Consider the following 25,396-nt stretch of genomic DNA (forward strand, 5'->3'; position numbering starts at 1 on the left):
TGCTGAGAAGTTTTGTCCTACAATCAGCACCGTAGTTCCTCCATCACGTGACCGCCACTGTTTCCTGTTGCTATTGTATTACACTTCCATGTTTTTCACCTCGGACAGAAACTGTGATATAAAAGTACTACGGACCAAATTGTAACCTTTGAGTGAGTTGCCCCGCGTGGAAAGTTTTAGCTCAACGTCCGCCACGTCGCTACAGCCACCAGAGGCGCTGACCCGGGGGGCAACATGGCCAACTGCGTGGCTTTCCAGAGCAAGTTAACCTCGATCATGGAGATGCTAGCTAAAACCGCCGTGGTGGAAATCAGTAAACTGTGGGAAGACGGCTTCACGCTCGTACAAGTCGAGCTTCGCAGGAGGGAGAACGAAATTGAAGCCCTGAACAGAAAGTTGATGCTGATGGAAAGCGAGCGTTTAACTGTCCTGTCTCAGACTACACATCTGTCTTCATCGTCTTCCTCAGTGAGAGAGCAACAGAACAAGCTCCTGCCGCCCACCGGTGATGGTAAGAATGACCACTGACTACACAACAATAGACCTGTGTCATGGTAGTGTTAATATTTGACATTCGTCAGTTTTCGCGGATGTTAAAACAGCTCGGTGTCAGAAGTCTCTATTACTCCGAGTTACGTTGGAGAACCAATTTAGGCAGACGTTTCACAGTTTTGATCAACTCAGAATCGCCAAAGATGACGATGCAGTTGAGAGCGCGTGTCTGTCCAAAGCGCCTGTCACACCTGTTTTTATTCAGGCTGTGGTTCACACAGTCTTATGTCCACACCTCAAGGTCCGGTTCCTGAATGGAACCAGCGCGAGGATGATACGTCATTGTTTCAGTTTTACAGCTGGTCCGCTACACACAGAAACTGTAAACAAAAGCCATGTGCTGGACATCGGATGTATTGTCATACAGTCAACAGCCCCACGAATTTCTTCCCGGATGTCATCATGGCCGTTAGGTTCATGATGGTATTGGTCCGACTTTAGAGGCTCACACACATGAACGTCTTGTAGCGCCTAATAGCCTTTAATAAAGTAGGCATTTCGAGGAAGAAACTCTGCATAAGACTGTCTTGTCAGAGATCATACCACAACTTGTTTGCATTTGCACAAAAACTTGCAACAAAAACAAAGTTAGCCCATGCAAAAGGCCTATCATAAAAGCAGCTTATGTTTACAGAAGCCATATGCATCTCCTTCAAAGAATTACATGCTACATGCATTAAAAAGTTCAATAAGGTGCCGACCTTTCATCAAAAATAAATCTTGCATATTGTATAATATGGAAAATATTATTATATATTACCCAACGAAGGTTAAAATCAAGGGCAACTGGACTTGGTTGAAGATACTGGAAGACGTTTCGTCCCTCATCCAAAGGACTTCTTCAGTTCTGAACTGAAGTCGTTGGATAACTATGACCTGGATGACTGAGAATCTTCATAGACATATTATATATTACATATTTGTTTGTTGTTTTTTGGAAGGTTGTAATTTCAATAGCGTGCTCATTTATGACTATAGTGACAAGTCTTGGACAGCCTATTACAACTTTCACAGCTATTAGTTTGTGAAAAAAGTCTTTGGGAAATCCCCTTACACCTCCTTTCTGAATATGTTTACATCAAAATACCTGTCATATGTGTGGAACATCCTCTTACAACTTTCTCAGCTGTTAGATTGTGGAAAAGGCCCTTAGACAATCCCTTAACATCATTATCAGTGAGCTATTGCCTTAAATATACACATTTCACTAACTTGCTTATTCATGAATATGTAAAAATACGCCTACAGTGACAGGCGCCCTGGACAGACAGTCAGTTCTTTGCACTCTCAACTGCATTTTCATCTATTACATGATTTTGAGTTGATCAAAAAAGTGAAATGTCTGCCTAAATTAGTTCCCCAACATATCCCAAAACAAAGAAATTGAGGTTTTGGCACAGAGCTGTTGAAGGGAACAGACGAAAAAGCCAACAAATGTCAAATATTAAACTAACTTCACACCAGTGGAGAATAACCGATGTACATATAATTGATTGAATTGTATAAAACTGTATACATGAGGTATACAACCTAACAACCTAACAAAAAAAGCTAGACTCTAGAGCTGAACAAGCTTAAAAACAATTTTGAATTATGAAGCAAAAATGCCAAACATATTCTGCTTCAGGCTTCAAAAATGTGAGGATTTTCTGCTTTTGTTTGTTTATATATTGCTACTAGACTGGGTCTGCAAGTAACAGTTATTTTCATTATTAGTTTATCGGCCCAATATTTTTGAAGTAGATTCTAGTTTATTTTCTGTAGATAGACCAATCTATTATACTAGTAAACCTCTACAAATCTTTTATAAAGAACTTCCAAAATCTTTTCAATAAGGTCAACACATATTTTAGATGCACTGATATGCAAGAGCATTATTGGCCTTTCAACTCAAACTAGGAGGTTTACTGTGATGCATGTGTCTCAGGCAGCCCTTTTGTATTGATTTAACTTGTCCTATTTTGCTTTGAAACCTCACTATCACTATTAAAGCAGATACATAATACTAATTTGTTCTCAATTTAATGTCTCACTTGTATATGTGTTTTAGTAACAGCAGTTTTACATAAATAAAAATAGATAAATAAAATCAGTAACAAGACATACACAACTTACACAAAAACATGTTTAAGGTAGTTCAGCAAATTTTACAATCACAAAGTATTTGCCAAGGAAAGTGTCTGTTTTAATAAATGTTAAAAAAGTGGTGCACTGCTTTATCATTTCAGGGCCGATAATAGATTCAGTCCAGACGTTGTCTTCTGATCAGAGTGTCAGAGAGAAGGTAGACACCTCACCACCACCACCACATACGGAGGAGAAACAATGTGAGCAGCTCAAGCCTGACCACTGTGAAAGTGACGGCAGAGATGACGACGATGAAGACTTAATAGTCAAGCTAGAAGACGAGGACGACGTCCAGATTGTGGAGCAGATGGTGGACTCTGATCACAGTGTTAACGATGGAGCAGGTCACCACGAGATGGATCTGGACCTCCAACCCGTCGACGCTGTGGAAGAACAAGAGAGCCAGCGGTGGTCGTCAGTTTCAGTGGGAGACAGCGACGCTGCTGATGACTCGGACTGCTTTTTTGAACCGAAGCAGCTGTCACAAAATCTGGACTCAGAAATCCTGCTCATTCAGAACGCTTTGGACATATTTGATAATACAGCAGAGACAGCGTACTCTGACAGACTTACGAGGGATAATGGACAAGGTGCATCAAGCAAATCAAGGGCTCCCGTGACTTTTAGCCAAGCTCAGTCAAGTCAGCCTATAGAAGCAATAAATCACCCAGAGAGAGGAGTGTCTATCAGATTCCACAAACCCCAAACTAAAAACGTGGCAGCTTTTAACCCCGAGAGCAGATTCTTTCTTTTAAATGACCCCGAGTTGCATAAAACCATAGCGAATCGCCGCATTAAGGAGAAGTGGTTCATCTGCCCGTTCTGCGGCAAAAGCTTCGATCGCGTCAGCCATCTGGAGATTCACCAGCGAATTCACACAGGAGAGAAACCGTACACATGCGACACATGTGGCAAGTGTTTTTCTCAGAGGAGTAACCTTCGCACTCACCAGCGGACTCATAAAGAGGCTCTATCCCAAAATGCCGTTTGATTCAATAGATTGCGAAGAGAAAAGCTAGAAATATCTGTGGCATCTATGTCTAAATTCATTAACAAAGTCTTTGTATTTTGATATATTACTAAAAGTAATGTAGCTGCCTGATTTTACTGTGTAATATTTTTCTTTTTTAGATAAATTATAACTTTGACATAGCGAGTGTAAGAACTAGTTTTGACACTTGTACTGTTAAACCCAATCCCGCTGATATTGTTGAATTTTGACTTCTACACGTTATACAAAAGGACACCAATTGGTCTTTAATGTTTGACTGATTGATGTGAGTCAGTGTGGATGAGGAAGGGTCGGAGGGCAAACCTCTGTATGTACAGTGTGGTCACTGTACACCTTCTCATATCCCTTAGCTTTAGCATTTTTCCACGCTTTGTCAATTTTCAGGTTCACAGTGGGTTTTCACAAAGCTCTGCATCTAAATAGGGGAAAAAAATATTGTTTCCCAACTAATTTTCCTTAAACTGAGGGAAAGACAACCACAGCGCTTAGAGGATGATACAGAACTCACACTAGACTGTGGCAGCATGTAACAGCAATCATCATGCGATGCCCTGAACTGTGTCGTCTCTGCAATAATGCCAAAACAGGGAATTTGAGGTACATTTCATTTATTATAATTGTGAGACTTTGGTAATCTATTTCCTTTTATAAAGGAAAATCATATGTATGTAAGGCTTAACAAAGACAGAAAAGAAAGCGCACATTCCTGGTGGTGGTTGAGAAGAGTCCCCCTCCCCCAGAAGCGCTTTGAGAATCTATGATAACGTACTATATAAATGTAATTCATTATTTTTATTCCTCATCTTAGCCTTTTAAAAATTCAACCTTTACAGTTCAGTTAGTTTCTTCCTAACAAGAAAAAGCCCCTTGAATGTCCTGCAGCTTTCCCAAGCAATCCCCAGATGTTCCATAGCATGCTGGGAGATGCAGGTCTTCTTGTAGGTAGTCCTAGGTGTTGTAGCCCAAGATCTCCTTACCTCATCTACACCTGGTTTACTTCCACCTGCTCTGTAGTAGAAGGGTCCACTCCGAGTGGTGGAATAGCATCTTAAAGGAACAGTTTGACATTTTTGGGAAATATCTATATTCACTTTTTCGAGAGTAAGAGGAGTAGATTGATAACACTCATGACTGAATGGTAAATATGAACCTACCACCAGCTTAGCACAAAGAGTGTAAACACGGGTAAACAGCTGGCTTGGCTTTCTTCAAATCATACAAAATCTGCTTACCAGCAACTCTAAAGCTCACCAGTTAAAGTGTTGTAGCTTGTCTGTTTAAAAATGTACAAAAATAGTCCAGCATATAACATACTATACTCCAAATTATTTTTTTACACTAAAAATGGCATTAATAAGTGAGCTACTGGTAGGCATATTTAGTTTCTACTGGACAGGGTCAGGCTGCTTCCAGTCTTTTAAAGTGGTATCAATCTTCTCATCATAATAGAAAGTGAATAAGCGCATTTCCCAAAATGTCATTCTACTCGTTAACACAGAGGTTCTCTGAGATGTCCCAACTCATCACCCTGTCAGAGTGAGACCAGCCACCCTGTGAAAATCCACTTTTTTCTACTTCAGTCATTACTGAGCTAAGAGTAGCCGCAAGAACAGGGATAAACCAGGAAATCACTACAGTCTAATACAAACACTACATGACTGCAGCAGCTGTTTAACCTCATGTATGAGCTGAAACACGCTCAACTGTCCCAGGTTATAATAAAGAACATTGACTTTGTTTTCTGAAATTGCATATGCTGTGCTTTTATAGATAAACATTTCAACATTTACATGTCAGTTTCATAGAAAGGCACCAAATGAATATAAAACAATTTACACAAGGATATATACACAAGTGATTTGATACAGAACATTGCTTTACAGTTCATCTCCTACATGTTAGTTGCTATGCACTGAAAAGGTTATGTATGGTTTAAACCTGCACATGGAAACCAGTTTGCTGGGTTTATTTACCAGTTTAATAACTTTGTTCATATCTGTGTTCAGGTCCTCAGGATAACAACCTTTCTGTAGTTGCAGGTGACAACGACATAATCAAACATACAGCTCTTTATATATCTAATATCAAAGTTTACTCAACTAGGCCAGGCATTGGAGCTTATGAATTGTGTCTTTGACGATATGTTCCTCCCTGAATGTTTATACTGTAAACAAGAAAACCTACGTTGACAGGATTTATTGGGACACTCCTTTTGTGATTTAAAATTTGTGTGTCAAGCTTTAAGTCACCAAAGCAGTGGATGGGATTTTTTTTGCTTCGCAGATAATAAATAATAGTACAGTAGTAAAGATTGTGTAACAGGATCCTTTATTCTGTGCACATTCTAGGAGAGAATTTTATTTTATTTTTTTTCCCCCCATTCACATGCCTACAAGGTTTGTGAAACGCAGAACTCACCGGCCATCTAACTCTCAGTGGATCTTCTAAAATATTCCCACACTTCCCAATTATGTGGCACCCTGGTGGCTATGAACAGTAACGTGCCTGGTCCGTGTCTTGCTGAGGACCTTTGCTGCATGACACTCACCATCTCACTCTGTCTCCCCTCATTTCCTCTTGTCTCTTCACTGTCTATATCTAATTGAGGCCCCCAAAAATAATTTTAATAGGGATAGGAAAAAGGAACAACACAGGAATTCACACAGGCGTTCTCTCTCCTCATGTTGGGGATGAGAGTCTGATCTAGATGATCTGTCCTCTGCACTGCAGCAGGATGGCATTGGAGTGTTCCCTGGGCCTGAGGACCCCATCACTTAAGTAGAAGTGAGTTTGGAGGGCCCTCGAGAGCCGATAGGCGTTTTCTTCGTCATCCTGTTCTCCCTGGGCAGGAGGAAAGTCTTCAGATCGGAAGCCTCTCTCTTTGAGGGGGTCCACGTCTGTGGGGCCCACACCATCGTCCTGCTTGGCCTTCAGGGGAACCAGGGAAGAGGGCAGACCTGAGTCCTGGTATAGACAGTATAATAACAAGATTACCATTTCTCTGATAGAAAAACGGCCAATATTTTTGCTGGATCTAGATTCACTAAAAAGGTCACTGAGGATTTCATATGGGCCAGAAAAAACCTTTTCTACTGTACTAGTACTGTTCCAAACAATCAACAGCAATGGAGCACGTGACACCATACAACATCTATGACACTATTTAAGGTGGTGAGAAAGTTTTGCAACAGGTTGGTCAATAAAACAACACTAGTTCTGCTTAAAGAAAGAAAGGAAGTTCTATTTTTTAATACATTTTGGCAGCGTTGAATGCAACCCTGTAGAGTGAAGACATCCTGTAATAAGTGGCTTTACTGAATGAGTGTTTAAGGTAGCCAACCAGGACCGCATGGGGTTGTAATGCAGTCACTGGGGTTGGTCCACAAAGTTGTTTTTGTTTACAGTCCTGCTAGTACATTTTATCTCTTAGTACATAAATGAGAGACAATATGATTATTCGTAAGGGAACAGAACTCCCCCACACAAACATCTTTTTACAATGAAACTATTGTGGATGGCAGATGTCTGTAGCAATCGTGTGTTTCCATTGTTTGTTGTCCTTTGCTCTGTCTCCATGACTATCTGACAATGACGATGCCAAGTCAGCATTAAATATAAACACGATACCACAAGACGCCTACAAACGAAACTAAATGCTATTGAACCTAATCTCTCACATGCTGACACATACCAGTGACATGTTGCTGGTCTTCAGGTCTGACTCCACCCCCTTCTTGCGCTCTTCCTTCTCTCCGCCATTGTGCCAGACAATGGGGCGTCCCAGATCATCAACGTCTCCTGGAGGGCCCCACTTGCTGCCCAGAGTGGACTGGCTGTAGGGGAGTTGGTCCTGCGGTGAAAAGTGGTGACTGATAAATTTGACCATTTTCATTTAAAACGGGAATATTGCGCATTTACCCAGGATGTTTATTACTGTCCAGTAAATTTCTAGCTTTTAATGGGACTTCTTTAGATTAATCAATTTATTGTATTTTCTCTAAATTGTCAGAAAATAGTTCAATATGCCTATCACAGTTTCCAAAACCTCAACATCTTCACATTGTCTCTTTTTGTTTGATTGACATTCTAAAACCAAAAGATATTCATTTTAAATTAAAATGTAAATGTTTAATCACATAGGATGCACTGTTTTTCAAATAATGCAAAGGTTCCCAAACTATTTCTGCCATGAATTCCTTTGGAAGCCAAACCCACATCAAGCCTCCTCTACCTCACCGACTCTGATGCTAAATCCATTGTGCTTTTGTACACACACAAAAAAGACACGAGGCTCTCCCGCTACATTGACATTGAACTCAGTTCTTCTTATTTTGGATTTGACGTACGTAATTGCTTGGTGAGCATCAAGTGTTTTTCAGCATAAGAGCACTCATTCTTTTATTGAAACCTAATATATCAAACTCTTATAACTTGTCTTCCACTGGCCCCAGGGAGGAACTCACCAGAGACATCTGGCTGCCTCTAATTCTGCTGTTTACTCTGAGCAGGGAGTAATCATCAGCCTGGAAAAACAGAGAAAGTGAAAAAAATAAATTTGTGAACATGAATACAAAAGCCAAATAAAATGAATCACCCAGAAGGGGATACTAATAATAAGTGTCTTTGAACAGGTCATGCTATATGTTTGAAGCTGCAGCAGCCTGTAATCAGCCGCGACAGCAGACATGACTTGCCAGCGGCTCTACCCAGCTACGCCCGGCCAGGACGGGTGTGCCGACCTGGTTTCTCTGCACCCGCAGGTTATTGTTCTCAGCGGGAGTGTGTGTGTACCTGCACTCTGGGGTCTGCGCTGAAAGAGTCCAGTCTCCTGAAGGACGGATTTCTGGAGAAACTGTTAATTTCCTCCCTGGGAAAAAAAGACAGCACATTTGGAGGATTTTACTGAACAACTGTGTGTCTGTAAATGTTATTTTTGAAACCAAGTTATTGTCTGTAAACAGTTTAAACAGCAGCTTACAATTAAAACATTCACAGTCGCGCTGGCATCATGGTTGGGGCCATAAATAAAAGGCTTTTACAGTTTCTCACTACATGACTTTGTCAATAAAAATGTGGGTCAGCTTACGTTTTTTCGCTGAGCTCCATCTGAAGCCTTTTGTTTTTGCGTCGATGGTGGCGGTTCACCAGCAGGACGACAATCACCAGGACCAGGACCAAAACTCCGGCTGAAGCACCAATGATGATCAGCAGCTGGTTGTCAACAGGAGAGTCACCTTTGCGTTGAGATGCCTCTGGAAGAAAGATGAGGAATCTGATGAATGTCTCTCACACAAAACACATTCACACAGCAACAAAACTACAGTGACATTGCAGCAATGCAAAATATTTTGATCCTGATTGAGTTCAATAGTATATATTCATGCCTTCTATCCATCACAAGGGGGCAGCAAATTTGCACAATTACTCCAAATCAAAAGGAGAACTGTTTAAAACTCACTAAAACTCAACTGGTCACATTCTAATCATAAGTCTTCTTATTTCCTCTTTCTAAAATACCAACAAAGCATGTAGTAGCAAGACAGTTTCTTATTTTAATCCTGTGTGATCTTAACCACCATCAAAGCTGAAATTCTTTGCACTTACCCGTTATTGTCAACATATACTCTGTTTTTCCTACTCCCACATTGTTCTTGACCACACACTCATAGACCCCACTGTCATTCATGCGGAGGGCCCGTCCAAAAACAAGTTTTTCTCCAACCACAGACACCCCGTCTGGCAAAGCCCCTCCTCTCCTGTGGATAATCAGAGGGAAATGTCTCCATTAATTGACAATGATGTATCACAGAGGTGAACCCATAGATAAAGCATAAATAAACCTATGACTGACTGCTTGAAACAACAGCTCTGACTAATTCTGTGTGACAAATATCTAATGGTATCTAATATTTTAAAAAAACAGCATGAAATTTAGCATCTAATTTCCATCACGGAAGTCTTTCAGCTAAAATAAACACGACACAGGATCAGGTTCACCGCAGAGTGTAACCACCAATTCACATTCGCCTGAACCAAAACCTGTTGGGCTTACAACTGGCGCCCATTGATCTGAATAGACCAAATAAACACTAGGTTTGAGAGTCCATCACTGTGCAGCTGAGGCCATCACGGGCCACATAATGGAGAGCCAGTTTCTGATCAGGTCCGCTGAGAGGGGTCAAGTTGCCCCTGGTTTCACTGTGCTGCAGCAGCTATTTAAACTGCTGATTTACCACCCAGACTAGAGCCGGCTCAGATTTCTTTTCTCAAACCCCACCTAGCTTCTGTAACCGGTCCTTTATACAGAGTCACAGGTGGAGATTTCCTCTGACACAGAGTAGATGGTTGAAAATGATACAGATAAGGGGAGAAACCTCCCTTTAGCAGCCAAAATGATTAATGAACAAATCTAGTCTATGCAATGTGATGCATGTTGGCCTGTTTTGTTACTTTTGGATAGAACTGTTTCCCCCTTGTTTCCATTCTTTTATGCTAAGCTAAGCTAAGCAGCTGCTGGCTGTCGCTTCATCTTTAAAATTTAAAACAAGCTTCTCGTCGCTTGTCCACAAAACATGTACTGATGAACGCGCCGAAGGGTCTGCAGGGTTGAAAAGGTTTAATCCAGAACAATCTTAATATTTCAAGACTGTCTCATCGCCTAAATATTTTTCACTCAGCACACAACATTCGATCATTGTGTGTTCAGTCGTAGCTGTAATGGCTGGTGCAGTGTCTCTAATTAAAGAAGAGACCCTGTGTTTTACCCAGCATTAGAGTGATATTTAAAGCATGGCACTATGATTAAGTGCTTAGCATGTGTCTCCTGCTCTTCCTTGTGTCGCTTACTCCCTCCCTTGTGTGAAAATATCTCCCTCGCTCTTTTTCTAACTTCAGTTTGCGCAACAAGACACCATCGCTTTTATTCCCTGATGAATTGAGCGAGGAGAGATGGGCACCCCTGCTTTAGATTCAAGCACACTTCTTCGTTGCTCATTGGTGTAGTTCATGTGTATGCATGTTGGCAGTGGCTTATGTGCGTTATGAGTCAGATTCCAGTGTCATGTAAAGAGCAACGCAGACTGCATTACAGTGCGGCAAATTAACATGGAATTGTCAGATTCTTGCTGGCAGCCAGACAGAGTTAAATTGCAGATATATTTATGAGCAGCAGACAGGTTGATGACAGTACCACATCCAGGTGATGTTCTGAGGTTTGGGGTATCCTCCGATGCCGCAGACCAGCTCAGCGTTCTCCAAACCCACAAACCAGTCTCTTGTAGCGGCGGAGATGGTGGCATCTGGGGGGTCTGACACAGAAACACAGACATTAGCATGCAGTCACAAAAAATATTCACCCATGTACAGCATGGTAGTGCAAAGAGATAATAACCATGTATGTTACAAATCTTTTGTGCAAACTACAAACACAACAGATAAGGCTTTTTTTTTTTGTCTTTATCCAGATGAAGATTCCTCAGAATCAACACTGTCATTTCCACACTACTCAACATTCTCACACTGATAAAGTCTGCTTAGGTGGGACAAAGATATTGTTCTGCAATAGGCTTGGCTTCATCCCAAGTCAAGTCAAAGTGATGAGATAAACTTGTATTCATTACTTCACCCTTCATTACTTATAAAAGCGAACTGATTGGAGGTATCCTGGTATAGTATCAATCAAAGCTTTTAGTAAGGACACATACCCGGTCCACAATATTATATAAACCTATTTACATTTGGTTCCACATACTGGAAAAGAACCTGACTGAACTTGAAATGATACTGTTTGCAGAATCTGATAACCTGCACATGCATCTGTACGTGAGATTGTGCAGCACAGCAGAGCAGGTCCGCACGCCAACACTGACGAACATTTGGCTTGCGCTGCTGCATCGTGGCACCTTGAGCAGCAGCCTCATACCATCTTTATATGTTACGTTGAGTTTCTGCACACTGCTCTTTCTGTAGCACCACCACAAATTGGCAGTATTCATAGGTGTACAATATGCTCTAAAAAGGGTAGTCTTCATAGATACCTGAGCACACACTAAATTTAGGAACATATTAGCGTGTGCATACATCGTACAACACTGTCTGTAGATGTCCCTATCATCAGACATGTCATCAGTTATATAATGTCCCTAATATTTAGCCTCATCATGTACGTATGTTAATCCAGTGATACAATTATATATAATCTCTAAGTCGAATGTTTTGCATGTTGTTGAATCTTTAATGTGAATGTGACAATCCGTGGTTTTAGTATCCGAGAGCTTTCTGCTGGTGTGAACTGCCAAACTGATCTCTTCCGCTTGCTCAGACAATGTGACTGACTGTCGTATTGATTCAAGTACTCTACGTCTGTAGTCAGGAGAATTTTAATTTGATTTGCTGCGCAATTATTTTTCTAAAATATATTTTTAATCTTTGGAGGAGAATATCAAGTCATTCCAAGACAAAAGGTTTGTGTGAAGTCAAAAGTCGAGTTGCAGGTGTGGTTGCAAAGTCTGACTTTTGTCAAGTCTAAAGTCATTGGATTCAAGACTAGAATCGTACTTGAGTCCACTCCTCTGGACGTCCTTGAGCTGTTCATTACACTGGACAAAGAGCAATTGTTTCGCACTGAGATAAATGAAGTTTAGGTGTCCTCTCTGTGACTGCGCCAACAGTGATAGTGGAGGCCATAGTATTACTCATCCACTTTCCCAGCAAGGGATCCAACCTGCCAACATTGTCTAATGTTTAGTCTAATGTCACCCATTTATTTTCACAATGCTTTACAAACATCTGTAGCAGGGCAGCTAGAGGGGGAAAATGTCATTGGTTAAATTAGCCATTAGGAGGAGCAAAAAAAAAAGGCTCTGAGCCCAGTGGAAAGGGCTGAACTGATTATATAGTATGCTGTGTCCCGATTCCATAGTACATACAAATTCTAAGCAGATTTAAACAATGTAGTGTGACACAATAAGTAACACTCAAAAGGTCAGTGTGCATAGTAAAAATGCTTGATTTTTGAGTGTGCTCTTGATGCAAACTATTGTCCCAAAATATCACACACAGAAGAAAAGGAGAAGTAAATTGTGGATCTCTAGAAAGATCTCAAAAAAAACAAAATAGTATATTGAAATATTTGGAATACTACCTAAGAAGATGGGTCTTTGGTTCCTCACAATGATCAACCAATAAGATTGTTTCTGCACTTAGAAAAGCTCTACCATCAAAAAAATATGAAATTTAATAAAACTCCAGTCTAGTTTACTTCTGCTCCCTTGTTAGTCTCTTTTGGCCTCAAAACACATCATCATTATCAGCTGTACTCACACTGAACCACCAGGCGATTTGAGATCCTGCGCGGCTGCTCCAGGCTGGGATGCCACACCAAACAGTCCAGCTTTTTCCCGTTCATGCTGCGCAGGGGGTGCAGGGAGTAGAAGCTGGACACGGACCCGCCCTCGCTTGTACGGTTCTGGGACTGGCCTGGCAGGTCGGTGTCCCAGGAGAGACGGGGCAGCGGGCGGCCCACGGCTCGACAGGAGGCGGCCACACGGTAAGACTGGCCTTCCACCAGGGACACAGGCTCCAGGGAGGCAATGGGTGAAACTAATAGACGAGGAGGAGGAACAAGGAGAGTTTAGGATTTCAAATGCTTTGAGGCATTGAAGACTTTGAAGAATGTGTTTTGCTCATTGTTACTTCACTTGGATGTTTGAGCTTCACTGTGCAGAATAATGTAGAGTTTGACACTTGACACTGAAGGAGGACCTTAAATCGGAGTTTAACACGAGAACGTACGAGCATGATTTTGTGATCACAACTAGTTTGGCAGCAAACACTGTATGGACTATACAGTGAAGTAGGAGACAAACGCACAGAAGTTTTACTTTTAAAAGAATACTGACATGAGCTGACATCGCGCCCTGCTGACATTGGGCGAAAGGTGGGGCAGACCCTGGACAGGTTGCCAGTCCATCGCAGGGCCACACAGACAACCAACCACTCACTAAGGACAATTTAGGGTCACCACTGGAGAAAGCCGGAGCACCGTGCCGCCCCAGTGGTCAACATAAAATACAGAATTTGTTTTAATGACTTGAATATAGACACATGCGGTATGCTGATGGTGTACATAATTTCCCATTTCTTACATTACTTTTATCTTTGGTTACTTTCCTTTATTTAATTTGTCTGTTTTTATTTAATGTAGTCGTGAAAAGTTAAATTTCTGACTTTCTTGTGTATAGCAAGTAGTAGCTTCTGGTTTGTGCAAAACCCTTTACAGGCAAACCAATTTGCTTCTTCACTTTTTTGTTTAATAATGTACTTTTGTTTTGTTTTGTTTTACTCTTAGAGAGCTGTGTTTTGTGTATTCTGCTTGTTAAAACACAATAAGACAGTATTAGTATTAAAAATGAGTAATGTGTAGAATACATTCCCTACAATTATCCATTGTTATTGCTAAAGAATTAATTAATACTTCCCAAAGCCTGCTCAAAGTTAATTTGTCTTCATTTAAAATGACCTAATGGCTGTAATATGAATCCAGTAAAACCAGGACTTCACTAAATGTTTACGTATGTGTAGTGATCGTCATTGTATGTCACGGACAAGTCTGAGCAACAAGATCTTGTTGCAGAAAGATTCAGGTAAGAATACCATTACAAAAAAAAGATCCCTAAATACATATAAAACATAGAAGATCACGATAAAAAAAACAAAGTGTCACCAGGATCTTACTTAGCCATCCACGACGGATGGTGGAGAGCAACAGTGAAACTGTCAACTCCAGTCATGCACATTAAGTCCAGACATCATAAAGTCCATCATAATTGTGGACAAATGTCACCACATTTTCACATTGATACATTTCTTTTACCCTCTGTTACCAACTGGTTTAACAACGTTGTAATTCACATCCCGGCCATGACAGCCTTCACTGTAGTAAACAAACCAGTGCCAGGTAATTCTTTCCACTAGTGCTTGGATTATTAAGGCAGAAGACAAAACCAGTAGTTAGCATTAGCAGAAATAGCCATTATGGATTAACACACAAAGAAAAGGGCACCACCTGTAGAAGCTTCATAAACAGAAACTCCAAAAAACATGACATCACAGTCCCGCCCACAGTGTTTGATAGACAAGCGATGTCTGTGAAGAGATTTCCAGCAGGGAAAATATCCTCAGAGTGCAAAACAGCCCACATGGAGAAACTATTTCATCATTTAGAGATGACAGTGACCCAGCGACAAATAAAACCACACAAAATAAACCCAGATGCATTAAAAACACCATAGAAATCAACACAGCGATAGAGACTGACATTCTGTACAGAGAAATGGGAGGAAAAACATTTATCCAGATGTTTTTTACATCTATAACATAACAGAATCTAAGTAGAAGGTAGTCATATCAAGGCGGGTTAAGCTTAAATTTTTAAATCAGCATGTGGACATTAAAAATGTAGGATTCTCCCGCATGCTAATTCAGCATTTTGTGGTTGAATGTTCATGGTTTAAAGGGTCGAGGGAATTCAGTGCTGGAGGTTGTCAGTTACTAGTGTGTGTATTTCTGTTGGTTTGCCGGATCCGCGGCGTGTTAGGACAAGCTCACGACTGAGCTGTCACCGCTCATCACTGGCAGCTGAATGATAAAGTCATTAAGGAGAGATAGCATCGCTGTAGGCTTGTCTGTCAACAAGGTTACGATAAAAAAAAAAAAAACTGCTTTCCCACAGCTGCGATTAAAGTTGCAGTGAAACCATGACACAATTGCAATCCACCCAGTAAGTGATGAAGAAGGAGAGCCAAATTATTCTGTCATGTGACCAAGTGACGGTAACTCCACTGCAGAAACAGCATATTTCTACACGTTTCATCTGGCATTGAGTTAAATGTTGTTCAGTAATCCACTTAGTAACTTAGTTCAAGAGTTAGGTAGGCACTGGAAACAGCTGCGATTTAAAGACTGTAAATTCCAGGCGTTACAAGTGCTTGGTGGAAATTGCTTGACGTCGAGTCTGATCCATATATTTCATTCATGTTTGCACTTTGCTGTTATTTTAGTTTTTAAATCAAACTTTGTATTTTTCACTTTGTATTAAGCCGTGACAAGCGATAATGTTAAAATATATAATTATATAATTATATAAATATTATATAATATAATAACTATTACAAAATTATATTCACCTTTTGCTTTTCAACCACTGAAACACGTTGACAAAGCTGCTGAATTTCCCCTTGCTGGCAGTGCTTTCTCTTCTATGAAGATGATTATGGTTTAAACATCATTACAGCAGCTCTGATAGGATTAGGAAGGTCTGGGAGAGAGGAAAGAAAAATAGAGAGGAGGAGGATGAGTCTTACGCCAAACGGTGAGTGCGATGTGCCTCTCAGAGTTTCCATTGGGGAAGCTGGAGATTTGGCAGATGTAGATGCCCTCGTCTGACTCCTCTGTGCTGGGGATGAGCAGAGCCGAGTTCTCTGTGGGGTTCGTGTTCTCAAACTTCACCCGGCCGGAGTAACGCCCGAACTCTGTCATAAAAAATGTAGACTTCAGCTCAGGCCAGATATCATCCATCATCCTTTACAAGATATGTTCTCACTGACCAATGACATCTCAACCCCACAATCCAGGCCCAAAACTACAGTCTCCTGCTATGACCTCATTTCAAATCACACTGTAGTGCAGTGTTGCCAGTCACTGAGCTATGACCTAAAATAATTTGAATAGAAAAAAGGGGTTAAACCTAGTTGTAATAATAAATACAGTCACTGCATTATTATTTTGTTTGTTTTATATTTTTTGGTCATTTTTGTATCTATTGGATTGGACAGTAGACAGAAGTTTGAAATGAGGGAGGCCAAAATAGCACCCCTCAGTCACTGTATGTTGAGCTGAGCTTTTCAATCAGTGGCCTGTCAATCTCCATCATACTACCCAGATGAGAGAACGGGTCAATTTAGTATAGCCTAAGGCCCAATCCCAATGTCCCCCCTAAGCCCTAAGGTTTAAGTGGAAAGTGATTGAGTGCAAAAGGCTCCAAGGGCTCAAAATGCTGTTAACAGGTACGGGACAGCACTTTACATTATCTTGACGACACTGAAACATGTTGCACACTTTTTAATTTATGTTTTTGCCTGATTTTTTTAGGTATTGCAGGCTCTTGTCCTACAGAGTGGAGGAGAGGTAAATGTCAATCCACATTTGTCAATAATCAATGCAATATTGTTGGTCAAAACAGCATCGTTAGGCAAAAACTAAAATAAACAGTTGAATAAACTAAGTGTGTAATAAGGTGATTGCATTCCTCTGACTTCATGTGTTCTATCTACCATCTTAAATCTATGTCAAGAAAGATTCTAACAATTTTCACATCAGCATTGTTGTCCATGCATGTTTGTTTACCGTTCTTCTCTTATAAAGGCAGATTTGCCGTGATATTTCTCTCGCTTCCGGGTGTCCCCTGGTAACCCTTGTGTTTCAAGTCACAATGCTATGAACTGTGGGCAGTTCCCCCAGGCAAAGTCTGCAGAAATGCGGACTTACAAAAAGGGCTCAAAATGTCCGTGAGAGAGCCCTCATGCACTTGACGATTTGACAGTGGGACAGCCCTGAGCCCTCACGGATTTACCGAGAACGCGCCTCAAAGTCTGTGAGTCTGTGAGTGTGGACATTGGGATTGGGCCCAACTTTCTGTAGGTGGAAACAAATAGCAATTCAAATCATAGCAACCCTCCCCAAAGAATATTTACCTGCACAATTAAATAAAAAGAAGATATGACTTAAGCAGGCAATCCAAGAGAAATCAACTGATACAGGGTAGATACACCTTGGACTTAATTCAGTGATTTGTGACATACACCAATATGTGAAATTATCAGTGAAACTCTGTGGTTTGTCTTGAGCTTATTTTAATGTAATAGAAGTCAAACCTGATTTGTCATCATCCACAGAATGTCTGCTATATGATTTTGGTGTGCTATACAATTCTAAATAACTGTAATATCAAGTTCAGGATAGTAACGCTCCTGGTCTGATGTTGGCAATTTAGCACTATATACACTCTGACTGCAGTAGCCAGCCAGCTGACAATGCTAATTACAGTGTCACTGCTGAGAAGGATAAAATTTAGGCGGCCAGAATCTGTTCAAATGTTTGATCCTAAACAGCAAAAACTAAAAGTTAAAAACTCAAAATTTCTGAAAAATAAAGTTTAATACATAGACAGTATAAACAAGTATAAACAAATGCTCTAAGAAGATTCCCAGTACAATAGCAGTCCACTGCAAGCATTCACAATACCAAGGTCCTGAAATGGGAATATCTACATGAAATGCAGACATCATAAATGTTAGTAGTAACACCTGCTTTTCCTCATCCTGCAACAAGTCAGAATGTCTGCTGTTTAATCAGGTCAGGAGTGCACATGATTACGAACAACTAGCCTACCCTAACTAAGGTAACTTTGTTGAATACTTTGACAATAACAATTTCCTTAAAATATTTCTAAATATGATTTGGATGATAAGCATAGCATTAAAAAAGGTACAATATGTTTTTTCCTGGCCACATGCTCCAAACAAATAGGAGGCAACATTTCACCCCCTTCAGCCAGGCTACTCTCTAATGCTGCTTTCCAGACAACTCGGAAGTCAAAATTTACTGGCCTCCTACTCCTACAAAATGTACAATGAAACGCCTCTGAAAGTAAACTCGGGGAATATCCATTTACCCCGACTTCATGAAGAGACAGTTGTCTGACATCACACAACAATGGCAGCATCCATAGAAGCGCACATTGTAAATGGTAAACCATCAACTAAAAAGGCAACGTAAAGTATGTTTGCCTGTATTTAATAAAAATAATACATACTTTCATATAGTACAACTTGTTTTACGTGTAAACTAAAATATGTCACCAGTGTTATTAGGTGCAGAGGGAACACAGTTAACCAGGAAGATATATTTATGTCACTCGGTTTAATTAAGACACTGCTGGGAGTGCAATTGTGTGGACACCAAGAAAAAGCTGTTTTCCGTTTGGTGTCATGCACCTACAACGCTTGCACGCTTTTAACTGGATATTTGCATATCTAACTTTGACTGGAAGGCAGCATCCGCTAAGCTTTTTATGTGTTCCAGGATTAGCGGGGGTTGCTCCTTATACAACACTGAAATTAAATGGACCATCGCCTTGTGTGCTGATCTGCTGGGAGGGCCTCCTATTGGTCACTTTGTTTAGACACAACTGACAAATATGTGGAATAAGTAAGTAATTGTCAAAAAAATACAACAACAAACAGCAGTTTTTATTTCCAATAATAGTAGTGGATGGGAATATTTTGATCATTTTGTGGAGTCATGCATTTTGATCATGGGGTTCCAGGGAGCTGTAACTCCAGAAGAACAGAGGTTTGTGACAACAGAGGGGACTGGCAAGCATCGGAGGAGGGAGAGAGGGCAGCTTGTACAGCAGCATCCATTTACAAGCCCTCAGGGCAGCTTTACATATTCGTCCTGTCATGTTGGACTGACGGCAGACTGGATACTAGCGAGACTCACTATCGCATCTCGAGCCACATGTGCTGTAACAAGTCAGGAGGGCTAGCTGGTTAGCATGCTAACTTTAGTAGATATCTCTGCAACACAATACATTAGACGCTTTTGACATAACATCAGAGCTGTTACTTCTTCTCATTCTGTTGACCATCTTAGACAGTTGTTTAATGTTTTAAACTAAAATTCTGGCGAAATCTTACAAATTGTACCTTTAAGGTATCTAGATCTTGATCATATCTGAGGTCTAACAATTCCTAAACAAAAGCCTGATCTGGACAGACCCTGCAAGTGTACTTGCAAAACAAGAATGCTTGCACTGGACCTCATGTCTAAACAGTGCAGGACCTGTAACTGTAGAAAGTGCTCTATAAAACAGTCTGGGAATAACTCTCTTCACAATGCTCATTCACTGTTCACCCCTCGCTGCAGCCTACCTGTGTGGCCGTCCGTGAAGTGTGCAGTGATCATCTGCTCCTTGCTGCCATCCGGGAGCTCCTTGTGCCAGGTGACTTGCACCACCTTCTCCTCCCCCTCCACCTGGTAGTGACAGGGGAGCCTAGTCTGACTTTCTGCCAGGGAGCGCAGGGAGGTGACGGGCTGAGTAGGCTCCACGAAGCCACCCTGCACACACACCGCTGAGGAGAGAGGAAATGAAAGAGGATTTAATCCAATAAAGTTAAGGGATTATAAGACATAGGTGGAGAGTGCTGGAAAGTGTTTTAACAACGAGTCAATCTATTGTTAGAAAAATAACTGAAGCGATTTATGATAATGAATTGCCTGTCAATAATCAAAACTGAGTGACAATAGTGGAAAACATTGATTACAGCCGTGGTTCAGTGGATAGTCATCTGTTTATGCAGTATTTCATGGCTTTTAAACATGCAAAGATTATGAACATTAGTGCTGAACAATCGATCATAAATCGATCACACAGAGAACGTATTGGTTCATTATCATTTATGCAGCAACAACACTTAGTCTACAGGCATGCTGCAGCTCTGTGAGGCTGTATTTAAGCACAACAGTGCTTTGAGCTGCTAACGTCAGCATAATAACATGCTCACAATAACAACGTTAACATGCTGATGTTAAGCAGGAATAATTTTTACCATTTTTACCGTTTTAGCATTCTAACACTAGCTAATTAGCACTAAACACAAAGTGCAGATGAGGCTGATTAGTTTTGCAAGTACCAAGTCACAAATAAAGTACTGTAAACCTGATGGTGGGGCTAGATGTAAAGTCAGGCTATCATCAAAGTTATTACAATTCCCCTCTGAGGGCGGCGTGAATGTCTGTACAACATTTCATCACAATCAATCCAATAGTTGTCGAGACTTAAAGACAAAAAATGTCAACTTGCTGTTGACGCTAAAGTCAGAGTCATCATCAAAGTCATTAGTATTCATCATCTGACGAATGTACAAAATGTCATGGTGATTCCTCCAATAGATTTCAATCTGGACCAGATTGCCGTGGACCGACAGACAGCCATTATCATCCCTAGAGTTACACTGCTAGCATGGCTAACAACCCCAAACATATGCATGTTCCAGCTTCTCAAATGTGAAGATTTGTTACTTTTCTCTGTTGTGTATCACTGTGAGATCAATATATTTGGGTTTTGTACTGGTGGTCAGAACTTTTGAAGAGCATGTTCCACTAATATCTGGCATTTCACCTACTTTAATGCAAATAATTCTTAATTGCAGCCCTAAGTCTTTTTTTCTACAGTGATACACTACGAGGAAGTTTCCTTCTAGACTACCATTGCAGACATACATACCCTAAACCAACTCTCCTTTATTCATTTCCTTGAACAGGCCATATATCCATTTTCTATGCACCTTTTCCTGTTAAAGAGCACAGGAGGGCTTGCCGTTATCCCATAATGCACTGGACAAGAGCTGGGTTATATATATATATATATATATATACACATACATATATACATACACACACACACACACACACACACACACACACACACACACACACACACACACACATACATACATACATACATACACACGACAAAAACATTAAAACTCAAATTGACATAGGCAGTGACCTAACCTGCTTGTCTGCTGGCATGCAGACACACAGAGAAGACATGCAAACACCACAAAGGAGGGGGTTTGAACACATGATCTTCATGCTGAGGCGACAGTGCTAACAATAGTGCTTTTATGTGTGTTAATTCTTTCTTCAAAAGCAGAAATGTCTCCCTGTTTGTGAACAGACAAAGACCTACCATGACACAGTGGAAAGTTTTAGCGTGATTTGATGGATTAGGTGCCCTTTTAGAGGTCTGTCCATATTGACTTGATATTTTGTTTTATATTACATTACATTTACTCATTTGGCAGACGTTTTTATCCAAAGCCACTTACAGTTAAGGAACAACATACAAGCATCAACAAAACATCAATACAGCAAGAGATCCACAAGTGACAATAGCAGCATTAAATAATAGAATGAACTGATAGCACGATTGGCATCAATGGGGTCAATATGTAGGGAAAGAAGTAAGAGTTAACAAATCATGCAATCAATACAAACAACTTGTAAGGAGATAGAAGAAGAAGAGCACAGGAAGCGCATGTTACAGGTTAGGGGTTAGAGGTGTTATAAGAGGAAGTGTCAGAATAGATGAGTTTTCAAGAGCTTCTTGAAGTTAGAGAGGGACGCCCCTGCTCTGATGGCGTGTGGTAGCTCGTTCCACCATCGTGGTGTCACAGATGAGAACAGGGACAGAGATTGCTTTGTGTGTAGGGACGGCAGAGCCAGGCGGCGTTTGTAGAAGGATGACATGTTTGTGTATGACAAGAAAATATTGCATGTTATGAGATAAAAATGTTTCTATTATATTTTCATTTGTTTTCTATGGATCTTGACATACCAGAGTTTTTTTCCCCCCAATTATGGATGTGGTAATTGCCTCAGGTATTTAAGATCTTTATTAAATTAACCCAAATAGCCACTTTAAGTAGCTTCAGTACTCTTGCTGTGTAGTCTCGTATCAGCGAGTCATCTAAAACTCCTGCATTAGTGCCAACTAATGACTAATACTGATGGTTCTTTTATCACACCTGGTTAAAAGTCTACATCTACGTCTACGTGGGACTGACACACAAACACGAGTAAAAAAGGGTGTGAGAGAGCAATGCATCAACAGCTCAAACAGGAAAAACCAAGCATTTGCCCTTTGATTTCTGGGGTGAACCCAAGTTTTTTGTTTTTTTTTTAAATCTGCGGTAACTGATTCACGAGCTCAATCAATGATTACACCGAACTCCCACATTCCCAAGCAGCCTGCGCAAGGACACATGGCCAACAAAGAACTACAGTGTGGATGACCTGATTGTGGAGTAGTGAGAGAAAGAGGCAGAGAGTTGCTAAAGAGCAACAGTAGATAAAGGTAAAGAAAGGGAAGACACAGAGGTAGACACAAGCGTAGGACTGACATTAGAGGAAGGCAAAGAGAAATGAAGGTGAGAGAGTGCGTCAATAGAGATAAACACCCAACTGAAGGAAAGAGTTAAACAGACACACACACACACAATCTAGATAAACACAGGTTCACAAAGTTGCTATACGCGCTTTTCCTGTTCACTCGGGATGAGCGTAACTTCACACTTGTGGTTGCAGATTAAAGATAAAACAAAGGTCTAATATGTGCCTTTGCTCTTTTAATTAGAGCAGCACAGGGTTCCAGTATTGTGGAGGTGTTGAATTTAATCTCCAACTGAATAAGGAAACAAAAGCAGCACGCATCAGAATTAGTCACAAAAACAGGAAGACGCAGGTTGGGCAATAAGATCTGATTCATGTTTACTAAACGTAAGAATGTGACAGAGCCACATTTTGTTATGCCCAAAAAAAAAAAAAAATACACCCATGTCATTGTTGAACATCTAATTCCAGAACGATGGGTAGTGATCTGCTACGATAACAGCTTCCACTCTTCTGCAAAGACTTTCCATTCAGCCACAGCGGGCCGTGACCTTAGGCGCTAACGTCTGGCTCACAGTCGACTTTTCCCGTTCTCAAAGGTGTTGGATGGGGTTCAGGTCAGGGCTCTGTGCAGGCCAGTCATGTTCTTCCACACCAAACCATTTCTTTAAGGACATTGTGCACAGGAGTTGACACAGGTTTTGGTCACATGGTTGGAAGCACACTACAGTCTAATGTGCTTTAGCATTTACATTTCCCTTCACTGGAATTAAGGGGCCTAGATCAAACTATAGAAAATATCAACAGACTAATGTATCAGTAGTCATGGGTGTCCAGATACATTTGACCAAAGAGTATATACTGTATTCATAAAAAAAATCATCTATAATTTCTAGTCATTTAGCTACAGAAGAAGGAAAAATAGGCCACCAAACATAAAACATGAGACAGAAATGTAATGCTCCACCAAGATCAGGGGTGTCCACATACATCTGGCCATTTAGTGTAACTACAGACAAAAACTTTCAGGCAGTAACAATACAGAGACAAAGGCAGATTAAGACAGTAGGCACAGATCTATGAATACAAAAAAGGATCTAAAGTTGTATGCTACATTTCTGTATGGGGATATTATAGAAATATTGTACAGATATATCATTGTAGGATTTTATTCCTTTAAAAAAGTACCCAAAGGTGTCTATGGCCTCCTTCCACGTGCTTAGCTTATAGGAATATCATAGAGTCATTACAGCAACAGAATGGGAAACGTAAGTTGCCTTGAAGCACTTTAAGCTTATTATATATTTCCATAATTTATTTTTCCTGTAAGTTAAAGCAGCATTTGTTTTGAAAGTTGCTAGCTTGCTTGCTATTAGCTCAAGTCCTTCCAAGATTCCAGGATTATAGAAATATTACAGGTTTATTAGCGACTCTATGGGCCTACTGCAACTCAATTTTAGGAATATTATGTCCCTTTTTTTCTGATTTTCTTGCCAACTTTGGCACAGCAAAGTAAACTGTGATTTTTTAGGACTAGCCCAGCTTTACAAAGTCAGCAACAAAAAGGACAGCAGGGGTCCCAGAATGATAATTCAGACAGTGAGGGTCCTATAAAACAGTTCATTGTCATGTAAATGAAGTAAAAGAAAACTCACCAACTAGTAAAAGCAGCGCCAGACACCCGGTCAACTCCATCTTAAGTCCAAAAGCAAAAACTGGTCTGAATCAACTTCCTTTCTCGGCTGTTTTTTATTCAGCTTTCATTATCAATAAGTGCATTAAGTTCAGACAAGAAGCCCAGCGCGAGCAGCAGGTAGGTGTCCACAGCAGGTAGGCAGGTGCAGCAGCTGTTCCCTCTTCAAATCTCATATACCATGCTTAAAAAGGAGAAATCCTTCACTGGTGTGCACTCACACGAGTTGAATATTGTTCAATGCAAGTTGTAAACTGCATAAACGTCATTTCGAGTGCAGGCCAAATTCATCAGCGGCCCCTTGCACAACAACTTGGCAGATTAAATGCAAACAGAAACACTTTAAAGTGTGTTTGAGTCAACACAGAAAAGACAAATGAAAGCGTTCCCTGTCCCGTATGTCACGCACAGGGAGAAATACCTACTCTACCTCTACACCTGTCTGCAACGGCTCCGCCCACTGCAGATGTCACGTGGTTTTGAGAAAGTCGGACACGGGGGAGATTGCAGTTTTGCACTGAAAGCAGGAATAGACATCCTGCTGCCTAACATTTTTAATTTAAACAAATGTTAACAATAATGAATCAGTCAACTTTATAGCACTTAAACACAAAGAAAAAAGAGAAAAAGAAAGGAAGTAGAAAATATAAGAAGAAAAAAAATCCAAACACAAATTAGAATAAAGACAATTTAAATTTTTTATGGTTTTGAGCCAACACACTCCTTCAGAGGCTTTAACAGAAAGATTGGTTAACACAGTTGAAGGCCAATGATTGGGCATTGCAGCTTCCTTCAACCTATTCTGAAAATACCATAATTACAAAATGAGAGCACATTAATGTTGTAACTACAGGTACTATAGATGCTTCATGTTAAATGAACTCTGACTTCAAGCATGCTGGACATGGAGGGGAACTTGGAAGCCTATCTGTAGTAACAGTTGTTATTGTTTAGAAAAATAGGCACTTCTACTTGGTAGACCAGTAGGGCCTACT

The 25,396-nt window shown here is 40.6% G+C and overlaps 2 protein-coding genes across 3 annotated transcripts; one reads left to right on the top strand and one right to left on the bottom strand.

The window, feature by feature from the left end:
• The first annotated feature begins 71 nt into the window (after positions 1-71).
• Positions 72-5,438, top strand: LOC123971877 (zinc finger protein 652-B-like). The gene is made up of 2 exons (XM_046050912.1): positions 72-511; positions 2,781-5,438. Exons 1-2 carry the CDS (start codon positions 235-237, stop codon positions 3,668-3,670), a joined length of 1,167 nt encoding a protein of 388 aa, XP_045906868.1. The 5' UTR covers positions 72-234; the 3' UTR covers positions 3,671-5,438.
• A 555-nt stretch (positions 5,439-5,993) lies between these two features.
• Positions 5,994-24,842, bottom strand: nectin4b (nectin cell adhesion molecule 4b). 2 transcript variants are annotated; one of them, XM_046050910.1, is made up of 11 exons: positions 24,364-24,842; positions 19,684-19,884; positions 16,054-16,221; positions 13,013-13,291; positions 10,881-10,998; positions 9,296-9,447; positions 8,778-8,943; positions 8,483-8,558; positions 8,155-8,214; positions 7,383-7,541; positions 5,994-6,619 (listed from the first exon to the last, which is right to left on the bottom strand). In XM_046050910.1, the coding sequence occupies exons 1-11, from the start codon at positions 24,401-24,403 to the stop codon at positions 6,395-6,397; spliced, it is 1,644 nt and encodes a 547-aa protein (XP_045906866.1). In that variant the 5' UTR covers positions 24,404-24,842; the 3' UTR covers positions 5,994-6,394. The 2 variants fall into 2 exon arrangements, with proteins under 2 accessions (XP_045906866.1, XP_045906865.1); XM_046050909.1 differs by having other exon boundaries at positions 5,994-6,655; positions 24,364-24,841.
• Positions 24,843-25,396: the final 554 nt, after the last annotated feature.

The sequence above is a fragment of the Micropterus dolomieu genome, linkage group LG06, assembly GCF_021292245.1.
Source record: "Micropterus dolomieu isolate WLL.071019.BEF.003 ecotype Adirondacks linkage group LG06, ASM2129224v1, whole genome shotgun sequence".
Taxonomy (NCBI): domain Eukaryota; kingdom Metazoa; phylum Chordata; class Actinopteri; order Centrarchiformes; family Centrarchidae; genus Micropterus; species Micropterus dolomieu.

What these genes read in the sequence shown, in the direction of transcription:
- LOC123971877 (XM_046050912.1), top strand. Translation starts at nt 235, where the DNA reads ATGGCCAACTGCGTGGCTTTCCAGAGCAAGTTAACCTCGATCATGGAG. An exon ending in CCTGCCGCCCACCGGTGATG is followed by an intron (nt 512 to 2,780) that starts GTAAGAATGACC and finishes TTATCATTTCAG; the next exon opens with GGCCGATAATAGATTCAGTC.
- nectin4b (XM_046050909.1), bottom strand. Translation starts at nt 24,403, where the DNA reads ATGGAGTTGACCGGGTGTCTGGCGCTGCTTTTACTAGTTG. An exon ending in GGCGCTGCTTTTACTAGTTG is followed by an intron (nt 19,885 to 24,363) that starts GTGAGTTTTCTT and finishes CTCTCTCCTCAG; the next exon opens with CGGTGTGTGTGCAGGGTGGC. An exon ending in CATCGCACTCACCGTTTGGC is followed by an intron (nt 13,292 to 16,053) that starts GTAAGACTCATC and finishes CTCGTCTATTAG; the next exon opens with TTTCACCCATTGCCTCCCTG.